Genomic DNA, 21,651 nt, shown 5'->3' with positions numbered 1-21,651 from the left:
CAGTACACTTAAAGTATAAGAAATCTATCTTTTTCACATAAGGGCCTGGAATTTCCACTAGGTTGTGCTGGCTTTTCAGCGCAATTTGCCCAAAAATCAGCCAAACCAGCGCTAACGAAAGAGAAATTTTGAGCGCAAATTACGATCAGCACAAATCGAATTTCCGCAATCTATTGCGCAAGTTTAAAAAAAAATCTACAGACACTTAAATAACACAAGAAAAATCAGGATCAGGAAGGGCCACTAAGAGATACACATGATAAACTCACAGATAATGACATCGAAATGGCAGAAATATTAAATAATTACTTTGCCTCGGTATTTACCAGGGAGACCAACATGGTGGACATTACATTAGAAGAAGAGATGAAAAAAGATATAAAGATATTTAAGATGGAAAAGGGGGAGATAATTGATAAACTAATCAAACTTAGAAAGGATAAAACTTATATATTAGTGCCAAAGGAGTGGTGGACAGTTAATGTGATTCCTATATTTAAAAAAGGCAAACAGTTAATGTGATTCCTATATTTAAAAAAGGCGATAGAACAAGTCCAATAACTAATAGACCAATTAGCTTAACGTCGGTGGTAGGAAAGATAATAGAATTCTTACTCAAAGATATAATTAAAATAATCTAGTAACTGAAAATATAATAAAGAGTAATCACCACGGATTTCAGAAGGGAAGGTCATGCTCTACCAGCCTCATTGAATTTTTTGACGAAGTAACAGAAAGGGTAGATAAGGGTAATGCAGTAGATGCAATGTATTTGGATTTTCAAAAGGCCTTTGATAAGGCACTGCATAGTAGTCATGACTACAGTCAGAACATATGGAGTCAGGAGACAAGTGGCAGAATGGATAGCAAGCTGGCTACAAAACAGATAACAGAGAGTGGGGGTTAAAGGTAGTTATTCAGACTGGCAAAAGATGGGAAGTTGTGTTTGCAAGGATCAGTGCTGGGATCACTTGCTCACCATTTAGATAAATGACTTGGAGTCTGGAATCAGAAATACAATTTCAAATAAAAACAGAAAATGCTGGAAATGCTCAGCAGGTCAGGCAGCATCTGCGGAGAGAGAAACAAAGTTGACGTTTCAGGCCGATCTTTCGTCAGTACAATTTCAAAATTTGCAGACTACACTAAATTTGGGGTGGTGGGTGTGGTGTGCATATAGAGGAGGACTGTGACAAAATACAGGAAAATATTAACAGACTTGCAGAATGGGCATGTAATTAGCAAATGAACTTCAATATAGATGAGTGTGAGGTGGTACATTTTGGTAGGAAGAATAAGGAGGCCACATACGCCTTAGAAAATAAGTGTCTAAATGGTGTAGCGGAGCAGAGGGATCTGGGGGTACAGATTCACAAATCACTAAAAGTAGCAGTGCAGGTTTATAAAGCCATTTTAATTTTTTTTTTAAAAAAAGCAAAGCACCGCGGTTCACTTCTGGAGGGATAGAATTGAAAAGCAGAGAAGTTATGTTAAACTTGTATAGAACCTTGGTTAGACCACACTTGCAGTACTGTGAACAGTTCTGGTCTCCATATTAAAAGGATATAGAGGTACTGGAAATGTACCACAAAGATTTACAAGAATGATATCGGAACTGAAAGGATATACTTATCAGGAAAGATTGAACAGGTTGGGGCTCTTTTCTCTAGAAAAGAGAAGACTGAGGGGTGACCTGATAGAGGTGTTTAAGATTATGAAAAGGTTTGATGGGGTAGACGTAGAGAAGATGTTTCCATTTGCGGGGGAGACCAGAACTAGGGGCCATAAATATAAGATAGTCACTAATAAATCCAATCGGGAAATTAGGAGAAACTTCTTTACCCAGAGAGTGGTTAGAATGTAGAACCACAAGGAGTAGTTGAGGTGAATATAATAGATGTATTTAAGGGGAAGCTAGATAAATGCATGAGGGGGAAAGGAAAGGAAGGATATGTTGATAGGGTTAGATAAAGAAGGGTGGGAGGAATTTCGTGTGGAGCATAAGCACCGGCATGAACCTGTTGAGTCAAATGGTCTGTTTCTGTGCTGTAAATACTATGTAGATTGGAAAATTGCACATGTCACTCTGCTTTTTAAGAATGGTGAGAGAGGGAAACCAGGGAATTATAGACCAGTTAGCCTAACATCTGTTGTCAGGAAATTGCTAGAGTTTATAATTAAGGAGAAGGTGACTGAACATCACAAATTTTCAGTTGATCAGAGAGAGCCAGCATGGATTTGTGAAAGGTAGTTCATGCCTGACAAACCTGATTGAATTTTTTGAAGAGGTGACTAAAATAGTGTCAGGGGAATGTCTATGGATGTTAATTATATGTACCTCCAGAAAGCATTTGATAAAGTCCCTCAAAAGAGACTCTTATCTAAGGTAGAAGCCCACGGAATTGAGGGCAAATTATTGACCTTGTTAGGAAATTGGCTGAGCGGCAGGAGACAGAGAATAGGGATAATGGGTAGGTACTCAAATTGGCCGGTTGTGACTAGTGGTGTCCTGCAAGGATCTGTGTTGGGGCCTCAACTGTTCACAATATTTATTAACGACTTAGATGATGGCATAGAAAGTCATATATCCAAATTTGCCGATGACACAAAGATAGGCAGCATTGTAGGCAGTGTAGATGGAAGCATAAAATTACAAGGGGATATTGATAGATTAAGTGAATGGGCAAAACTGTGGCAAATGGATTTCGATGTAAGCAAATGTGAGGTCGTCCACTTTGGACCTAAAAAGGATAGAACAGGGTACTTTCTAAATGGTGAAAAGCTAAAAAGAGACTTGGGGGTTCAGGTACATAGATCATTAAAATATCAGGAACAGGTACAGAAAATAATCAAAAAGGCTAATGGAATGCTGGCCTTTATATCTAGAGGACTAGAGTACAAGCGGGTAGAAGTTATGCTGCAACTGTACAAAGCCCTGGTTAGACCACACCTGGAGTACTGTGAGCAGTTCTGGGCGCCACACCGTAGGAAGGATACATTGGCCTTGGAGGGAGGCAGCGTAGGTTTATCAGAATGATATCCGGACTTACAAGAGTTAAGTCATGAGGAGAGATTACACAAATTAGGGTTGTATTCCCTAGAATTTAAGTTAAGGGGTGATCTGATCAAAGTTTTCAGGATATTAAGGGGAACAGATCGGGTAGATAGAGAGAAACTATTTCCACTGGTTGGGGATTCTAGGGGACATAATCTAAAAATTAGAGCCAGACCTTTCAGGAGTGAAATTAGGAAACACTTCTACATACATAAGGTGGTAGAAGTTTGGAACTCTTCCGCAAACGGCAATTAAAAAAAATTGTTCATGGGATCTGGGCATCGCTGGCAAGGCCAGCATTTATTGCCCATCCCTAATTGCCCTTGAGAAGGTGGTGTTGAGCCGCTGCCTTGAACCGCTGCAGTCAGTGTGGTGAAGGTACTCCCACAGTGCTGTTAGGGAGGGAGATCCAGAATTTTGACCCAGCGACAATGAAGGATCGGCAATATACTTCCAAGTCAGGATGGTGTGTGATTTGGAGGGGAACTTGGAGGTGGTGGTGTTCCTATGCGCTTGCTGCCCTTGTCCTTCTAGGTGGTAGAGGTCGTGGGTTTGGGAGGTGCTGCCGAAGAAGTCTTGGCGAGTTGCTGCAGTGCATCTTGTAGATGGTACACACTGCACCCACGTTACGCTGGTGGTGGGTGGAGTGAATGTTTAAGGTGGAGGATGAGGTGCCAATCAAGCCGGCTCCTTTGTCCTGGATGGTGTCGAGCTTCTTGAGTGCTGTTGGAGCTGCACTCATCCAGGCAAGTGGAGAGTATTCCATCACACTCCTTACTTGTGCCTTGTAGATGGTGGAAAGGCTTTGGGGAGTCAGGAGGTGAGACACTCACCACAGAATACCTATACCTAGGATGCTAGATCAATTAATTTTAAATCGGAGATTGATAGCCTTTTGTTAATCAAAGTTAATCGAGGGATATGGGCCAAAGGTGGGGGTATATGGAGTTAGATGGGAGATCAGACATGATCTCATTGAATGGTGGAACAGGCTCGAGGGGCTGAATGGCCTGCTGCTGTTCCTATGTAATTGTGCTGGAAGCAAGCCCAGCCACAAAACTCTGCGCACCCCCAGATCGAATTAATCACCATCACTAGTTTCCACTAATTGCGCTCATTTGTGGCCCTTTGCGGAGGCTCTTATTTAAAAAAAAAAAAAAAATGTTTTTAGGTGCAAGGACACGAATGGGCACCTTTTTAAAAAGATTTTAATTTTATAAAACTGACTACTATACATCAATCCCACTAGTAAATAGTTCTGTATAATTTCTTTAAAATCATTTTCAGTTATTTAAAATCAGGTTACTCACTGGAGGTGGGCTAGGCAATGATTAAAAATGCTTTTTTTGTGATCAACCCATGTTCAGCAGTATTAATAAAATTGCATTAGGTTACCACTTTAAAATACATCAAGGAATATTTTTTAATGCAAAAGTAATAAAACTTGTGTTCTAAAATGCTGCCCAGTTGTGTAAAAGGAAACATTTGAGGGTTTTTTGGTCTAGTCAAGTTTCTTTAAATATATACTTCTATGTACTCTAATTTTTATAGTCTGTTTTTACTTTAGAAAAGTTCTGTCGAGCTCTTCAGCAGTAGCCTACTGGGTAAAGGTCAGTGTAGCACTAAGGCATACACATCAGAAGGTCTATGCTGAAATTCCTGATTTCAACTCGGCAGCTGATGTGCTGCAGTTTGCACCTGGGTTATGGAAGCAGCAAATCTGCTAGTGTCCTCATTGCTGACCATCTAGTGACCACTGCTGGAAAGTGTATGTTTAGTAGGTAGGGGGGAGAACTGTCAAGCTCCGCTATCGTGCTCTCCAGAAATCGCATGATACTCACTGTCAAATATTTCTGAAGAATAGTGACTTGGGGCAGTACTGGAGAGCTTTTAGTGTAGTTGAATTTGTATCCCTGTAGGAGTCTGGGCTTTTGGGTGAAAATTATTTTCCAGGTGTTTTTGCTAAATTTTATTTGCTTTACTGAAAAGTTCTCAATGCTGCAACTCAGGCCGAGGTATGTTTTACAATTTTGGCTGGCCTTCGATTTGCCTGTATTTTTTCTGGTTGAATCATCTTTAGCTCCAGCTGATGATACCAGTTTTTGAGTTCTGGTTTGAATATTGTTATTGCCTGATGGCTGCTCCAGGTTCTCTAAAATACCCATTTATGGCAGTCAAATCCTCTGTCATTTTGGCTCAGTGGTAGCACTTTCTCCTCCTGAGTCAGTCATGTGTTCAAGCCTCACTGAAGAACTTGGGAAAATAATGTAGTACTGTAGTACTAAGGGAGTCCTACACTGTCAGAGTTAAAACGAGTCCCCCCATCTGCCTGTTTAGGTGGATGTAAAAGCTCCCATGGCACTATATGAAGAATAGTAGGGGAGCACTCCTGGTGTCCTAGTCAGTATTTATCCCTCTGCCAACTCCACCAAAATAGATTAACGAGCCATCTATCTCACTGTTGTTTATGGGACTTTGCTATGTGCAAATTGCTGCTGTGTTTGCCTACATAACGGTGACTCCATGTAAAAAAAAATTAATTGGCTGTGAAGTGCTTTGGAATGGCCTGAGAACATGAAAATACTATATAAATCCAATTTCTTTCTCAAGTTCTCAAACAAAGGTGACTTCCCTAAGTTCACAGTGGAAAGAGTCCTCAAAGTTTAGTCCCTCACAGTGTTGGCTTGGCTCAATTGGTTGCACTTTTGCCTCTGAGTCACAAGTTTGTGGTTTCAAGCCCCAAGATGGAATACTGAGGGAGTGCTGCATTTTTGGAGGTGGAGTCTTTTGGATGAAATGTTAAAAGTGCCTACTCAGTTGAGCGTAAAAGATTCCCTGGCACAATTTGAAGAAGATTCCCTGGCACAATTTGAAGAAGATTCCCTGGCACATTTTGAAGAGGAGCATGGGCGTTCTCTCTGTTCTGGCTATCATTCTTCCTTCAATTAACACCAAAAATGGATCAACTGACCATTTGTCATTTTCTGTTTTGTGGGAAGTTTCTCTGGAAATTGACTGCCATGTTTGCCTATGTAATAAGTGATTACACTTCAAAGAGTAATTCTTTTGTGTATGTTGATGTGGGATGTGATGAGACACTATATAAATAGAAGCTCTTAGCACAATTTTATGTCCGATAAATAATTGAGAGCAGACAGATTTCTTGCCCCTTTATTTATAAAGGTAGTCCACTTCAGGTGGAAAGAGCAGAGTAATAGCGCTGATGTTTTACAGGATTTGCACAACCTTCTCCAGCTGCAGTCAATAAATTGCTCATACGAGGACTCAGCTTTTTTGTGCACCTGACCCTAACTAGAGAACTGAAGTCTGTCATCAATCTTCCCAATGATGATACAAACATTGATTTCTGTGCTGTTTAGACTTGCTGTGATATAACTACCAGCATCCTGGTATTACAACCCTGTAGTGAAGTTTATATAACCCTGGCATTGACCTTGTTTAGCAAAATCTGCTGTTTAAATGCAGGTTGCATAAATGGGAGTGCATTTTCCATTGAACATACTTAAAAATGGCTTTGAGTCTGTATCAAAAGCTGTGAAATGTTTCTCGGTATATAGCAGGTTGCAGTGCAGGTTGCAGTGCAAAATCCATTGCCTTGACACCAATTCCTGGACTGATACTACTAATGTCTTGTCAGTTTCTCAAGATTGCTGCACTGAATGAAGCTAATGATCCAAGAAAAGATCTTACACTAGAAGAGGCATATCCCTTTAGGGAGGAGGAAAACACTTAACCTCAATACTCGTATACAGTTGGCACTAGTCAGTGTCCTTTGAATGCAGTTCTTGTATTTCTTTGGCTCTGACACTAGCAAAGATCCAGGTCTTGATTTATCCCATACATTTCCATGTTTTCATACTCTCAAATAACCTAAATTGTTTGATTCACCACAAATGAAAGTTAATGAACATCTTGACAATTACCTCTTTGACCACAACAGAAAATATTCTAACTCTGATCTAAACTTAGAGATACACCTTTGATCAGTTTAGGCTGGCTGTGTCTAAAGGAAAAGGTTAATTGGAAGCTTTTGGTGTTGTCAGTTCATTGAAATATGCAGTTGATGTACTTTTGTGAAAATTCTTTAATTACTGCACTTCACTTCAGAGAATCATAGAAATGTAGGGCACAGAAGGAGGCCAATCGGCTCATCGTGTCTATGCCGGCTGAAAAAGAGCTATCCAGCCTAATCACACTTTCCGGCTCTTGGTCTGTAACCTTGTAGGTTACGACACTTCACGTGTATATCCAAGTACTTTTTGAATGCAGTGAGAGTTTCTGCCTCTACCACCCTTTCAGGGAGTGTGTTCCAGATCCCCACAACCCTCTGGGTGAAAATATTTCTTCTCAACGCTCATCTAATCCTTCTGGTTATTGACTTCTCTGCTAAGGGAAATAAGTCCTTCCTATCCACTCTATCTAGGCCCCTCATAATTTTATACACCTCAATTAAATCTTCTCTCCGTCTCCTCTGTTCCAAAGAAAACAACACCAGCCTATCCAATCTTTCCTCCTAGCTAAAAATTTTCAGTCCTGGCAACATTCCTGTAAATCTCCTCTTTATCCTCTCTAGTGCAATCACATCTTTGCTGTAATGTGGTGACCAGAACTGTACGCAGTACTCCAGTTGTGGCCTAACTCATGTTTTATACAGTTCAAGCATAACCTCCCTGCTCTTATATTCTATGCTCGGCTAACATATCCTGTATGCCTTCTTAATCACCTTAGCTACCTGTCCTGCTACCTTTAGGGATCTGTGGACCTGCACTTCAAGATCCCTCTGTTCCTCTACACTTCTCAGTAAATCTATACCACGAAAAGCAAGTATACTGAGCCCTGTGAAACCCCAGTGGAAACAACCTTCCAGTCACACAAAATACCTGTCGACTATTACCCTTTGTTTCCTGTTACTGAACCAATTTTGGATCCACCATGCCACTTTCCCTGGGATCCCATGGGCTTTTACTTTTCTGACCAGTCTGCATTTTGGGACCTTGTCAAAGCCTTGCTAAAGTCCATATACACTACATCAAACGCGGTATCCTCATTGACCCTCCTTGTTACCTCCTCAAAAAATTCAATCAAGTTGGTCAGACATGACCTTCCCTTAACAAATCCATGCTAACTGTTCTTGATTAATCTGTGCCTTTCTAAATGACGATTAATACCGTCCCTCAGAATTTTTCCAATATTTTGCCCACCATCACGGCTAGGCTGACTGGCCTGTAATTACTCGATCTATCCCATACTCCATTTTTAAACAACGGTACAACATTAGCAGTCCTCTGGCTGCCCTTGTCCTTCTAGGTGGTAGAGGTCGCGGGTTTGGAAGGTGCTGCCGAAGAAGCCTTGGCGAGTTGCTGCAGTGCATCTTGTAGATTTTACTTGCCAATATTTATTTCATGCCCTCTCTTTGCTTTCCTAATTTCCTTTTTAATTTCACCCCTGTACTTTCTATACTCCTCTAGGCTTTCTGCAGTATTGAGCTCTCGCTATCTGATATAAGCTTCCCCTTTTTTTGCCTCGTCTTACCCTGTGTACTCCTTGACATCCAGGGGTCTCTAGATTTGGAAGTCCCACCCTTTTTCTTTGTGGGAACACATTTGCACTGAACCCTCACTATCTCCTCTTTGAATGTCTCCCATTGCTCTGACACTGATTTACCTTCAAGTAGTTGTTTCCAGTCAACTTTTGCTAAATCACACCTCAGCTTAGTAATACTGGCCTTTCCTCAATTGAGAACTTTTATTCCTGGTCTAACTTTGTCCTTTTCCATAACTACGCTAAATCTAACTAAATTATGATCACTACCAGCAAAATGCTCTCCACTGATGTCCCTTCCACCTGCCCAGCTTCATTTCCCAAAACTAAGTCCAGAACTGTTCCCTCTCTTTGAATTGGACCATATTATATCATCTGTTTTTAAAGTCCTTCTTTCAAAGTGCATTTTCTTAAAAGTGACCTAGATTTAAATAAATCTTGTCTTTCAAAATAGGAAAGTTGAGGACCAATGATGGTATTAATTTTTAAATTCATATCCATACTGTGTATGAATTTCAAACTGAGCAAGGGATTGGACTTTATATTTCTTTGTTAGTACAGAAATTTGTTGGTCGTTATTTTTCTTGGTTCCACAATTGCCCTGACAGCACTACCATTGTACTGCATTAAAACACTAGTATTGGTGATCTTTGTGACATGCATACAGATATTTTCCCACCCCGAGGGTGAAATGGGTGTTCTAACTCCATGTCTTGGGTCAATTGATAGCTGTAAAATTGCTTTTTTGAGGATGACACACCTTGCTTTCTGAATAATAGTTCTTAAAGTACTCTTTGAAAAAGCTTCTTCTCTTGAAAGAGCTTCTTCTCTCTACACCAAATTTTTGATTGTGTCTTTTCCCCCCTCTTGATTTCTTGAACCAAAAGAAGCTGATTAGCTGGGCTTTTAGTCCCATTAGCTGAGAAGCTAATGGGAGTAAATGCCGACAAATCCCCTGGACCTGTTGGCCTGCATCCTAGGGTTCTAAGAGAGGTGACTGCAGAGATAGTGGATGTATTGGTTGTGATCTTCCCTAGATTCTAGAACAGTCCCAACAGATTGGAAGGTAGCAAATGTAACCCCGCTATTCAAAAAAGGAGGAAGAGAAAACCTGGATCTACAGGCCAGTTAGCTTGACATCAGTTGTCGGGAAAATGCTGGAATCCATTATTAAGGAAGTGGTAACAGGGCAATTAAATCATAATATGATTAGGCAGAGTCAACATGGTTTTATGAAAGGGAAATCATGTTTGACTAATGTTAGACTTTTTTTGAGGATGTAACTAGCAGTGTAGATAAAGGGGAACCAGTGGATGTAGTATATTTGTGAAATAACAACAGAAAATGCTGGAAAAACTCAGCAGGTCAGGCAACATCCGTGGAGAGAAATTTGAGTTGACGTTTCGGGTTTGATCCTTCTTCAAAACTGGAGAGAAAAGGAACTAGATCGAAGGCAGGGCTGCGATCGGACAAAAGAATAAAAGAACCAAAAGAAGTAAAAGAGATTAGAAGCTAGACGAGATGGTAATATGCTGGGATTAGGTGTGAAGTGTACTGGCAGGGCAAAAGATAGCTGCCAGGTGTATTTGTGATGTGGAGATGCCGATGTTGGACTGGGGTGGACAAATGTAAGAAGTCACACAACACCAGGTTATAGTCCAACAGCTTTATTTGAAATCGCAAGCTTTTGGAGCGCTGCTCCTTCGTCAGGTGAAATGAAGAGATGCATATAGGCACAGCATATATAGTCAGAGAATACTGCCAGATGATTACAGGTAATTTTTCTAACTGCCCTTTATCACACCTCGGCAGAGAGATAATCACAGCAATCAAAGGTGTGAATGGTGTCCAAACAGGTCAGTCAGGAAAACATTACATCAAAGAACAAAGAGGGGGGTCACAAGGGGTCAAATGTTGCAGATGCTGGGGTCTGTATGAAAAACAAAAAACAATTAAAAAAATAAAATAAAAATAAAAACAATTTTTTTGCTGGAAATCGCAGCAGGTCTGGCCGCATCTGTGTAGAGAACAAGCCAACGACAACTCGAGTCTGGATGACTCTATGTCAGGTGGGGTTACATGTAGCGTGACATGAACCCAAGATCCCGGTTGAGGCTGTCCTCATGAGTGCGGAACTTGGCTATCAGTTTCTGCTTGACGGTTTTGCGTTGTCGTGTGTCTCGAAGGCCGCCTTGGAGAATGCTTACCTGAAGATCAGAGGCCGAATGTCCTTGACTGCTGAAGTGTTCCCCGACTGGGAGGGAACACTCCTGCCTGGCGATTGTTGTGCGGTGTCCGTTCATCCGTTGTCGCAGTGTCTGCATGGTCTCGCCGATGTACCGTTCCTGCAACGTATGAGGTAGACAACGTTGGCTGAGTCACATGAGTATGTACCATGTACCTGGTGGGTGGTGTCCTCACGTGTGATGATGGTATCTGTGTTGATGATCTGGCATGTCTTGCAGAGGTTGCCGTGGCAGGGTTGTGTGGTGTCGTGGTCGCTGTTCTCCTGAAAGCTGGGTAATTTGCTGCGAACGATGGTCTGTTTGAGGTTAGGCGGCTGTTTGAAAGCGAGTAGTGGAGGCGTGGGGATGGCCTTAGCGAGGTGTTCGTCGTCATCGGTGACATGTTGAAGGCTGCGAAGAACATGGTGTAGTTTCTCCGCTCTGGGGAAGTACTGGACGACGAAGGGTACTCTGTTGGTTTGTCTTCTGAGGAGGTCTATGCGATTTTTCGCTGTGGCCCGTCAGAACTGTCGATCGTCGAGTCGAGCGTCATATCCCGTTCTTACGAGGGCGTCTTTCAGCGTCTGTAGGTGTTCCTCCTCGTCTGAGCAGATCCTGTGTATTCGCAGGGCTTGTCCATAGGGGATGGCTTCTTTAACGTGGTTAGGGTGGAAGATGGAGAAGTGGAGCATCGTGAGGTTGTCCGTGGACTTGCGGTAGAGTGAAGTGCTGAGGTGTCCGTCTTTGATGGAGATTCGTGTGTCCAAGAATGAAACAGATTCTGAGGAGTAGTCCATGGTGAGTTTGATGGTGGGATGGAACTTTGTCTGGTCATGCTGCTGTTTCCTCTAATCCATAAATCTTCTTTATTATAATTCTAATGTAAGAAGTCACACAACACCAGGTTATAGTCGAACAGCTTTATTTGAAATCACAAGCTTTCAGAGCACTGCTCCTTCGTCAGGTGAAGGGATGCATATAGGCACAGCATGTATAGTCAGAGAATACACAGTTCTCTCTACACAGATGCGGCCGGACCAGCTGTGATTTCCAGCAAAAAAAATTTTTTTGTTTGTTTTTCATAGACCCCAGCATCTGCAACATTTGACCCCTTGTGACCCCCCTCTTTGTTCTTTGATGTAATGTTTTCCTGACTGACCTGTTTGGACACCATTCACACCTTTGATTGCTGTGATTATCTCTCTGCCGAGATGTGATAAAGGGCAGTTAGAAAAATTACCTGTAATCATCTGGCAGTATTCTCTGACTATATATGCTGTGCCTATATGCATCTCTTCATTTCACCTGACGAAGGAGCAGCGCTCCGAAAGCTTGTGATTTCAAATAAAGCTGTTGGACTATAACCTGGTGTAGTATATTTGGATTTCCAAAAGGCATTCGATAAGGTACCACATAAAAGGTTGCTACGCAAGATGAGGGCTCATGGGGTTGGGAGTAATATATTAGCATGGATAGAGGATTGGTTAACTGACAGAAAACAGAGAGTAGGGATAAACGGGTCATTTTCCGGTTGGCCGGCTGTAACTAGTGCGGTGCCGCAAAGATCAGTGCTTGGGCCACAGCCATTTACAATCTATATTAATGACTTGGATGAAGGGACCGAGTGCAATGTACCCAAGTTTGCTGACTATACAAAGCTAGGTGGGAACGTAAGCTGTGATGATGACACAAAGAGCCTGCAAAGAGATATAGACAGGTTAAGTGAGTGGGCAATAAGGTGGCAGATGGATTATAATGTGGGGAAATGTGAGGTTATTCATTTTGGTAGGAAGAATAGAAAAACTGAATATTTTTGAAATTATTAAATGTTGGTGTTCAGAGAGATTTAGGTGTTCTCGTACAGGAAACACAAAGTTAGCATGCAGGTACAGCAAGCAATTAGGAAGGCAAATTGCATGTTGGCCTTTATTGCAAGGGGGTTGGAGTACAAGAGTAAGGAAGTCTTACTACAATTGTACAGGGCTTTGGTGAGACCACACCTGGAGTACTGTGCACAGCTTTGGTCTCCTTATCTGAAAGAGAACATACTTGCCTTAGAGGCGGTGCAACGAAGGTTCATTAGATTGATCCCTGGGATGAGAGGGCTGTCCTATGAGGAGAGATGCAGTAGATTGAGCCTATACTCTCTGGAGTTTAGACGAATGCGAGTTGATCTCATTGATGCATACTGAGGGGAATTGACAGGGTAGATGCTGAGAGGTGGTTTCCCGTGGCTGCAGAGTCTAGAACCAGGTGGCATAGTCTCAGGATAAGGGTGAGATGAGGAATTTCTTTACTCGGAGTGTTGCGAATCTTTGGAATTCTCTACTCCAGAGAGCTGTGGCTGCTGAATCGTTGAGTATATTCAAGGCTGAGAGAGATGGATTTTTTGAATCAAGGGATATGGGGATCGGGTGGGAAAATTGAGTTTTTTGTTATTCGTTTGTGGGATGTGGGCGTCGCTGGCATGGCCAGCATTTATTGCCCATCCCTAATTGCCCTTGAGCAGGTGGTGGTGAGCCGCCGCCTTGAACCGCTGCATTCCGTGTGATGAAGGTACTCTCACAGTACTGTTAGGTAGGGAGTTCCAGGATTTTGACTCAGCGACGATGAAGGATTGGCGATATACTTCTAAGTCAGGATGGTGTGTGACTTGGAGGGGAACTTGGAGGTGGTGGTGTTCCCATGTGCCTGCTGCCCTTGTCCTTCTAGGTGGTAGAGGTCGCGGGTTTGGGAGGTGCTGCCGAAGAAGCCTTGGCGAGTTGCTGCAGTGCATCTTGTAGATGGTACACACTGCAGCCACGATACGCCGGTGGTGGAGGGAGTGAATGTTTAAGGTGGTGGATAGGGTGCCAATCAAGCAGACTGCTTTGTCCTGGATGGTGTCGAGCTTCTTGTGTTGTTGAAGCTACACTCATCCAGGCAAGTGGAGAGTATTCCATCACACTCCTTACTTGTGCCTTGTAGATGGTGGAAAGGCTTTGGGGAGTCAGGAGGTGAGACACTCGCTGCAGAATACCTAGCCTTTGACCTGCTCTTGTTGCCACAGTATTTATGTGGCTGGTCCAGTTAAGTTTCTGGTCAATGGTGACCCCCCAGGATGTTGATGGTGGGGGATTCGGCGATGATATTGCCATTGAATGTCATGGGGCAGTGGTTAGACTCTCGCTTGTTGGAGATAGTCATTGCCTGCCACTTCTGTGGCGCGAATGTTACCTGCCACTTATCGGCCCAAGCCTGAACGTCGTCCAGATCTTGTTGCATGTGGGCATGGACTGCTGCATTATCTGAGGAGTTGTGCATGGTGCTGAACATTGTGCAGTCATCAGCGAACATCCCCATATCTGCCCTTATGTTGGAGGGAAGGCCATTGATGAAGCAGCTGAAGATGGTTGGGCCTAGGACACTGCCCTGAGGAACTCCTGCAGCGATGCCCTGGGGCTGTGATGATTGACCTTCAATCACCACAACCATCTTCCTTTGTACTAGGTATGACTCCAGCCAGTGGAGAGTTTTCCCCCCCCCGATTCCCATTGACTTCAGTTTTACTAGGGCTCCTTCATGCCACACTTGGTCAAATGCTGCCTTGATGTCGAGGGCAGTCACTCTCACCTCACCTCTGGAATTCAGCTCCTTTGTCCATGTTGGACTAAAGCTGTAATGAGGTCTGGAGCAGAGTGGTCTTGCGGAACCCAAACTGGGGGTCAGTGAGCAGGTTATTGGTGAGTAAGTGCCACTTGATAGCACTGTCGATGACACCTTCATCACTTTGCTGCTGATTGAGAGTAGACTGATGGGGCGGTAATTGGCCAGATTGGATTTGTCCTGATTTTTGTGGACAGGACATCCCTGGGCAGTTTTCCACATTGTCGGATAGATGTCAGTGTTGCAGCTATACTGGAACAGCTTGGCTAGAGGCGTGGCTAGTTCTGGAGTGCAAGTCTTCAGCACGATGGCCGGGATGTTGTCAGGGCCCACAGCCTTTGCTGTATCCAATGCGCAGAGCTGTTTCTTGATAGCACGTGGAGTGAATCGAACTGGCTGAAGACTGGCTTCTGTGATGGTGGGGACCTCGGGAGGAGGCCGATATGGATCATATACTCGGCACTTCTGGCTGAAGATGGTTGCAAATGCTTCAGTGTTGTCTTTTGCACTCGTGCTGGGCTCCACCATCATTAAGGATGAGGATATTCATGGAGGCTCCTCCTCCCGGTAGTTGTTTAATGGTTCACGACAGGATGTGGCAGGACTGCAGAGCTTTGGTCTGATCCGTTGATTGTGGGATTGCTTAGCCCTGTCTATAGCATGCTGCTTCTGCTTTTTAGCATGCATGTAGTCCTGTCTTGCAGCTTCCCCAGGTTGGCACCTCATTTTTAGTTACGCCTGCTGCTGCTGCTTCTGGCATGCTCTTCTACACTCCTTATTGAACCAGGGTTGGTCCCCTGGCTTGATGGTAATGGTATAGTGAGGGATATGCCAGGCCATGAGGTTACAGATTGTGGTGGAATGCAATTCTGCTGCTGCTGATGGCTCACAGCGCCTCATGGATGCCCAGTTTTGCGCTGCTAGATCTGTTCTGAATCTATCCCATTTAGCACAGTGGTAGTGCCACACATGATGGAGGATGTCCTCCATGTGAAGACACGACTTCGTCTCCACAATGACTGTGAGGTGGTCACTGCTGCCAATACTCTCATGGACAGATGCATCTGCGACAGGCAGATTGGTGAGGACGAAGTCAAGTAGGTTTTTCCCTGATTGTTGGTGTTCTCACCACCTGTCGCAGGCCCAGACTGGCAGTTATGTCCTTCAGGACTCGACCAGTTCGGTCAGTAGTGGTGCTACCGAGCCACTCTTGGTGATGGACATTGAAGTCCCCCACCCAGCATTCATTCTGTGCTCTTGCTAATTTTAGTGCTTCTTCCAAGTAGGTGTTCAATATGGCGGGAGGGCGGTAGGTGGTAATCAGCAGGAGGTTTCCTTGCCCGTGCTTGACCTGATACCATGAGACTTCATGGGGTCCGGAGTCAATGTTGAGGACTCCAAGCGTCACTCCTTCCCGACTGTATACCACTGTGCTGCTACCCCTGGTGGGTCTGTGCTGCCGGTGGAACAGGACATACCCAGGGATGGTGATGGAGGAGTTCGCAACATTGGCTGAAAGGTGTGATTCTGTGAGTATGACTGTCAGGCTGTTGCTTGACTAGTCTGTGAGACAGCTTTCCCAATTTGGCACAAGTCCCCAGATGTTGGTGAGGAGGGTTGACTGGGCTGGTTGTGCTGTTGCCGTGTCTGTAGCCGGTGCTGAGGTTTCTTTCTTATTTTGTTTCGTAGCGGTTTGTTACAACTGAGTGACTTGCTAGGCCATTTCAGAGCGCAGTTAAGAGTCAACCACATTGCTGTTTGTCTGGAGCCACATGTAGGCCAGACCAGAGATTTCCTTTCCTAAAGGACTTTAGTGAACCAGATGAGTTTTTACGACAATCCAATAGTTTCATGGTTGCCATTACTGATACTAGCTTTTTTTTAATGCCAGAATTATTTAATTAACTGAATTTAAATTCCCCAGCTGCCGTGGTGGGATTTGAACTTGCGTCTCTGGATCATTAGTCCAGGCCTCTGGATTACTAGCCCAGTGACATTACCACAATGCTAGGTCGAAGATCAGCCATGGTCTTACTGAATGGTGGAGCAGCCACGAAGGGGCCATATGGACTACTCCTGCTCCTAATTCTTATGCTTTTATGTTCAAACTTGTATTCATGTAGTGCCTTTCACATACTCAACATCCCAAAGCACTTCATAGCCAATGTATTATTTTGAGTGTAGTGAGAAAATGACCAGTTAATCTATTTTCATGGTTTTCATTGAAGGATAAATGTTGGCCAGGGCACCGGGAGAACTCCTTTGCTCCTGTTCAAATGGTGCCGTGGAATCTTTTACGTGGACAGGTCTTTGGTTTAATTTCTTATCAGAAAAATGGCACCTCCAACACCGCAGCACTCCCTCAGTACTGGACTTGAGTATCAATGTAGATTATGTGTTTGAGTCCCAAGAGTGGAGCATAAACCCACAACATTCTGACTTGGAGATGAGTCAGACCAAGCTGACACTCGAGGGTCAAGTGTGAATATTGATTTTGAAACTTTTACAGGCCCTAACACACAGCTTGTCACTGCAGTCTGAAGGCTTGTGTGCCGCCAAGGTAGTAGGTTAAAATATCCACATGGCTGCATACCACCAATGCTGGAAGTAATTTTTGAATGTGTTAGACAATCTTTACTGGGAGTGATGTCTCATTTAATTAAAGGGGTTTGGCGATATAAACACAAGTGGTTTAAGTAGCTGTTTCCAAAATGAAACTAGATAATTACATGAGAGAAAAGGGAATAGAAAGATATGCTGAAAGGCTGAGATGAGCCAGATCTCATGGAGTATATACACCAGCACAGACTAGTTGGGCCGATTGGCATGTTTCTGTGCTGTAAAGCACTTCAAATGTAAAGTCTTTCAAATGCCTCGACAGCTTTATAGTCAGTTTTCTCCCCCACCCTAATCTTTTACATGAATCATATTGTGCACAGTGTATTTGAGTGTAGTGCTTTGGATTGGTAAAATGCAGGTTCGTACCTGCAATTACCTATGACGAGCATTCATTCTCAACCTTGTAATTAGGTAAAGGTGCAGGACACATGCCAGTGCTTCCCCAAAGGGATGGCGAGTGAGCAGGAGAAGCCTTGAGTTCTTGCATAACTCCTAGCATCTGACACAAGGTTGCTTTCTTGCCCATCCTGTTCATCTTGGTATGGTCAAAGGGGGGGGGGGATGGGGAGTGGCAGAATAATTCTGCAGAGAGTGAATTTTAACTAGTGATTAGCTTACCAGTTTGTATCCTGTTTCCACTACCCAAGTTTATTACTGGATTTCTTTCACTTTGGCTTAGTGTAATCTGGTGAGTAACGATCTCAATTATAAAATTCTGCAGTAGGAATAGGATACAACTGTACACTAGGATAGGGTATCTAGGACTTCTTCAAGGTTTATGAACAGTACCCAATAGTGGCCCTTGCTTTTCTGGAAAACTACCATTTGTGCAATTAGCTGTAATTGCAATCTAAAACATTTACAGAGAATACTATTGTAATATTACCAAAATCCAATTTTTATTGAAGCCATGCTGCGCAAATGAATTCCCATTGTTAAATGGTAAAAGTTATTTATCAAGCAAATGCTAAATGTGTGTTCACTTGACTTATTTTCCTCCTTAGCCTATAGATACAATGCATGACAAGGGGATGGCTGATGAAATGCATTATGGCCAGATGAAAGGCATGGGAATGAGGGCTGCTCATGCTGGAATGGGACCACCACAGAGTCCTATGGATCAGCATTCTCAAGGTACATTGATATGTTTTTGTGTTACTCTGAAGTTGATTTTCCTTTCAGTATTTCACCAGTATCTTTTGCTAATTTTGCATTTTCAGTTATTTTTTTCTAATTGACAGTTATTTGCTTTAATGCTGCAATGGATAGCTATTGACACTTGATGTTTGGCGCATTAACTGATCAATAATAAATCCAGCAGACACGTCCTGGCATCACACTACTGGTATTATATTTTTGCTGTCACACTTTGTTGATTGGCTCAAAATAATGTGGCAACAAATTAGAACTGAAGTACGAACCATGTGAATCAAAAGCGGGGAAAGCGTCTGGACAGCGGCGAGTGAGAAACAACAAAGGACCAACTCAACCAACCAGTCCTAAATGAGCATTCAGGAGAACCTACCAATTACTCAAATCTAATCATCCAAAATCTTCTTGAATATATTTTTGTCTGCTGTTTTCTCTCTCAGTAACTGAAATTAGGTTTTAAATAAAAATATATATTTCACAATAACTGAAATTTACCCACTGAATTGTCTTTCATGTCTTACATTATCGTCATTAAAGTTTTTAGTTGAAGGCCTCAGCCTATCCCAAAAGCCTGGATGTGATATTTTTGCCCAGAGCCTTGACTTTTCCTTAACTGATTCCAAACTGTGCATGTGTACAATTTCACAGGATTCATTAGTAGTGTTTAATGAAATTCTTTGAAGTAAATCTGGAGGACATGTTTCAAAAGCTTTATTCAAGTAAAATTTATATTGTATAAAGGCAGAGCCTCACTTAATATATAACTGGTTGATTACACACAGCACTTTTTAATTTAACTTATGTTTGAATTATAAACAGTTCATTTTTCTCAAGTCAAATTGTGTCTGTCCACAATCATATTTCAGTTTGTATGTTTTTGGAAAGGACTTGATTGCAAACTGGATAATGAATTTGAGTAAGTTTTCAATTAAACTTAAATAAAAGCTATTAATTTTTTACTTCTGCAAAGGCCCCAAGCTGACAGATGCCATCATTTTCTCATCATCCTAATTTGAATTCTCTCTTTTTCCAACAAATTAATTGAATTTTGAAATCTTCTCGAGCAAACAGCCTCTGATTATACGCCGCTGTGTTCTGTTGGTAGTTAGGAAATGTAAGCATTCTAATTCACAGTTGTGTGTGAGAGAAAGAGAAATGAGATAGACTGGAATAAGCCTAAAAGCACATTCTGTGCCCCACAATTCTGCCAAATGTTTGGTTTCCCCTTCACATTGATGCCAGACCCCATGGTCCCAGCCCCAGTTCTGCCAAACCCCAGGAAAGCCCAAGTACTGCTAAATACCAGGTAGCTACCTCCAGCTGGTACATCTTACATCCATCATGCTGTGGATCCTTAGCTTTAAAATTTAAATATGTAGTGGTAAAGAAATATGTCACTTATTTGGAGTTTTCTCTGAATAATAAGCAAAATTGCAGAATTCAATCCCTGAAGCAATGACAAAAATCCCAGAAAGCCATATAATAAAAATGGAATTTGACTTATTCAGTCACCATAAATTAGTTAGTCTAAATGTTATGCTGCAAATGGTATAAATACCCCAATTATTGTAAAGTAGCACATCCACCAATCTGCTGAGAGAAATGCCACAGGAGATCTGCTACAGTTATAGCTTCAACTTGGATTAATATGGTTTGAATATTTATAATTACAATACCATATTCTGATGAATTGTCAACCTTGCTTTTGAACATGTTTACAATATAGTGCAAGATCCATCCCAATTATATTTCTGGAGAAGCTAGTTCTGCATTAATAAGAACCTAACCTACTGAATAGCCGAGCAGGCTCCTATTTCTTAAGATCATGGCTGATTTTTGACCTCGACTCCACTTTCCCATCCGATCCCCATATCCCTCGATTCCCCTGGAGTCGATAAATCTATCTCGGTCTTGAATATACTCAACGATAGAGCATCCACAGCCTTTTGGGGCAGAGAATTCCAAAGATTCACAACCCTGAGTGAAGAAATTCCTCCTAATCTCAGTCTTAAAAGGCTGACCCCTTATCCTGAGATATTGCCCCTTAGTTCTGGACTCTCCAGCCAGGGGAAACAATCTTTCAGCATCTATCCTGTCATTTCCCCATAGAATCTTGTATGTTTCAATGAGATCACCTCACATTCTTCTGAACTCTAGAGAGTATAGGCTCAATCTACTCAATCTCTTATAGGACAACCCTCTCATCCCAGGAATCAATCTAGTGGACCTTCATTGCACTGCCTCTAAGGCAAGTATATCCTTCCTTAGATGATGAGATCAAAACTCTGTACAGTATTCCAGGTGTGGTCTCACCAAAGCCCTGTACAATTATAGCAAGACTTCCTTACTCTTATACTCCAACCCCTTTGCAATAAAGGCCAACATGCCATTTGTATTCCTAATTGCTTGCTGTACCTGCATGCTAACCCTCTGTTTCCTGTACTAGGACACCTAAATCTCTCTGAACATCAGCATTTAATAGTTTCTTACCATTTATAAAATGTCTGTTTTCCTATTCTTCCTACCAAAGTGAATAACCTCACATTATACTCCCACCTGCCACCTTATTGCCCACTCACTTAACCTGTCTATATCCCTTTTCAGGCTCTGTCCTCCTCACTGCTTACTTTCCCACCTAGCTTTTATATTATCAGCAAACATGGATACATTACACTAAGTCCCTTCATCTAATATAGATTGTAAATAACTGTGGCCCAAGCTTTGACCCTTGCGGTACCCCACTAATTACAGCCGGCCAACCTGAAAATGACCAGTTTATCCCTACTCTCTGGTTTCTGTCTGTTAACCAACCCTCTATCCATGCTAATATATTACCCCCAACCCCATGAGCCCTATCTTGCGTAGCAACCTTTTTATATGGTTCCTTATCGAATGCCATTTGGAAATCCAAATATACTGCATCCATTGGTTCCCCTTTATCTACCCTACTAGCTACATCCTCAAAAAAGTCTAATAAATTTGTTAAACACGATTTCCCTTTCATAAAACCATGTTGACTCTGCCTAATCATATGATTTTCTAAGTGCCCTGTTACCACTTCCTTTAATAATGGATCCCTGCATTTTCCTGACGACTGATGTCAGGCTAACTGGCTTGTAGTTCGTTTTCTGTTTCTCTTTTCTTTTCCTCCTCTCTCCACTGCCAAACAAAGCAATGATGTTGGTATCAAAATTTGCAGTGACTCTTCTGTTTCTAAGATTAGGATAACACCCCAGTATCTTCTTTTCTTCAGAGGTCTAGCAGACTATGTCAGGTCATGTTCAAGTGTGTGCATGTATGTATATGTAGAGCACACATTGAAGGCAGGTGATTTACAGATAAATAGATCCCTGAGTCGCGGTGGTCAAAAATTAATTGTCAGCCGTAGCGTGG

General features: G+C 42.5%; 1 protein-coding gene across 5 annotated transcripts in view; it reads left to right on the top strand.

The window, feature by feature from the left end:
* Positions 1-21,651, top strand: part of smarca2 (SWI/SNF related BAF chromatin remodeling complex subunit ATPase 2) — a 179,628-nt gene that overhangs the window by 8,059 nt on the left and 149,918 nt on the right. For all 5 annotated transcript variants that reach the window (XM_085984253.1, XM_085984274.1, XM_085984260.1 and 2 more), the window contains exon 3: positions 18,111-18,240. In XM_085984253.1, coding sequence (XP_085840379.1) covers positions 18,111-18,240 — 130 coding nt within the window. The remainder of the gene's footprint in view (positions 1-18,110; positions 18,241-21,651) is intronic.

Source organism: Somniosus microcephalus, chromosome 1, assembly GCF_052327205.1.
Source record: "Somniosus microcephalus isolate GS21.2 chromosome 1, FLI_Smic_1.0, whole genome shotgun sequence".
NCBI classification, from domain to species: domain Eukaryota; kingdom Metazoa; phylum Chordata; class Chondrichthyes; order Squaliformes; family Somniosidae; genus Somniosus; species Somniosus microcephalus.
The sequence above is the reverse complement of the archived record's forward strand: the minus strand, read 5'-3'. Positions and strand labels throughout refer to the sequence as shown.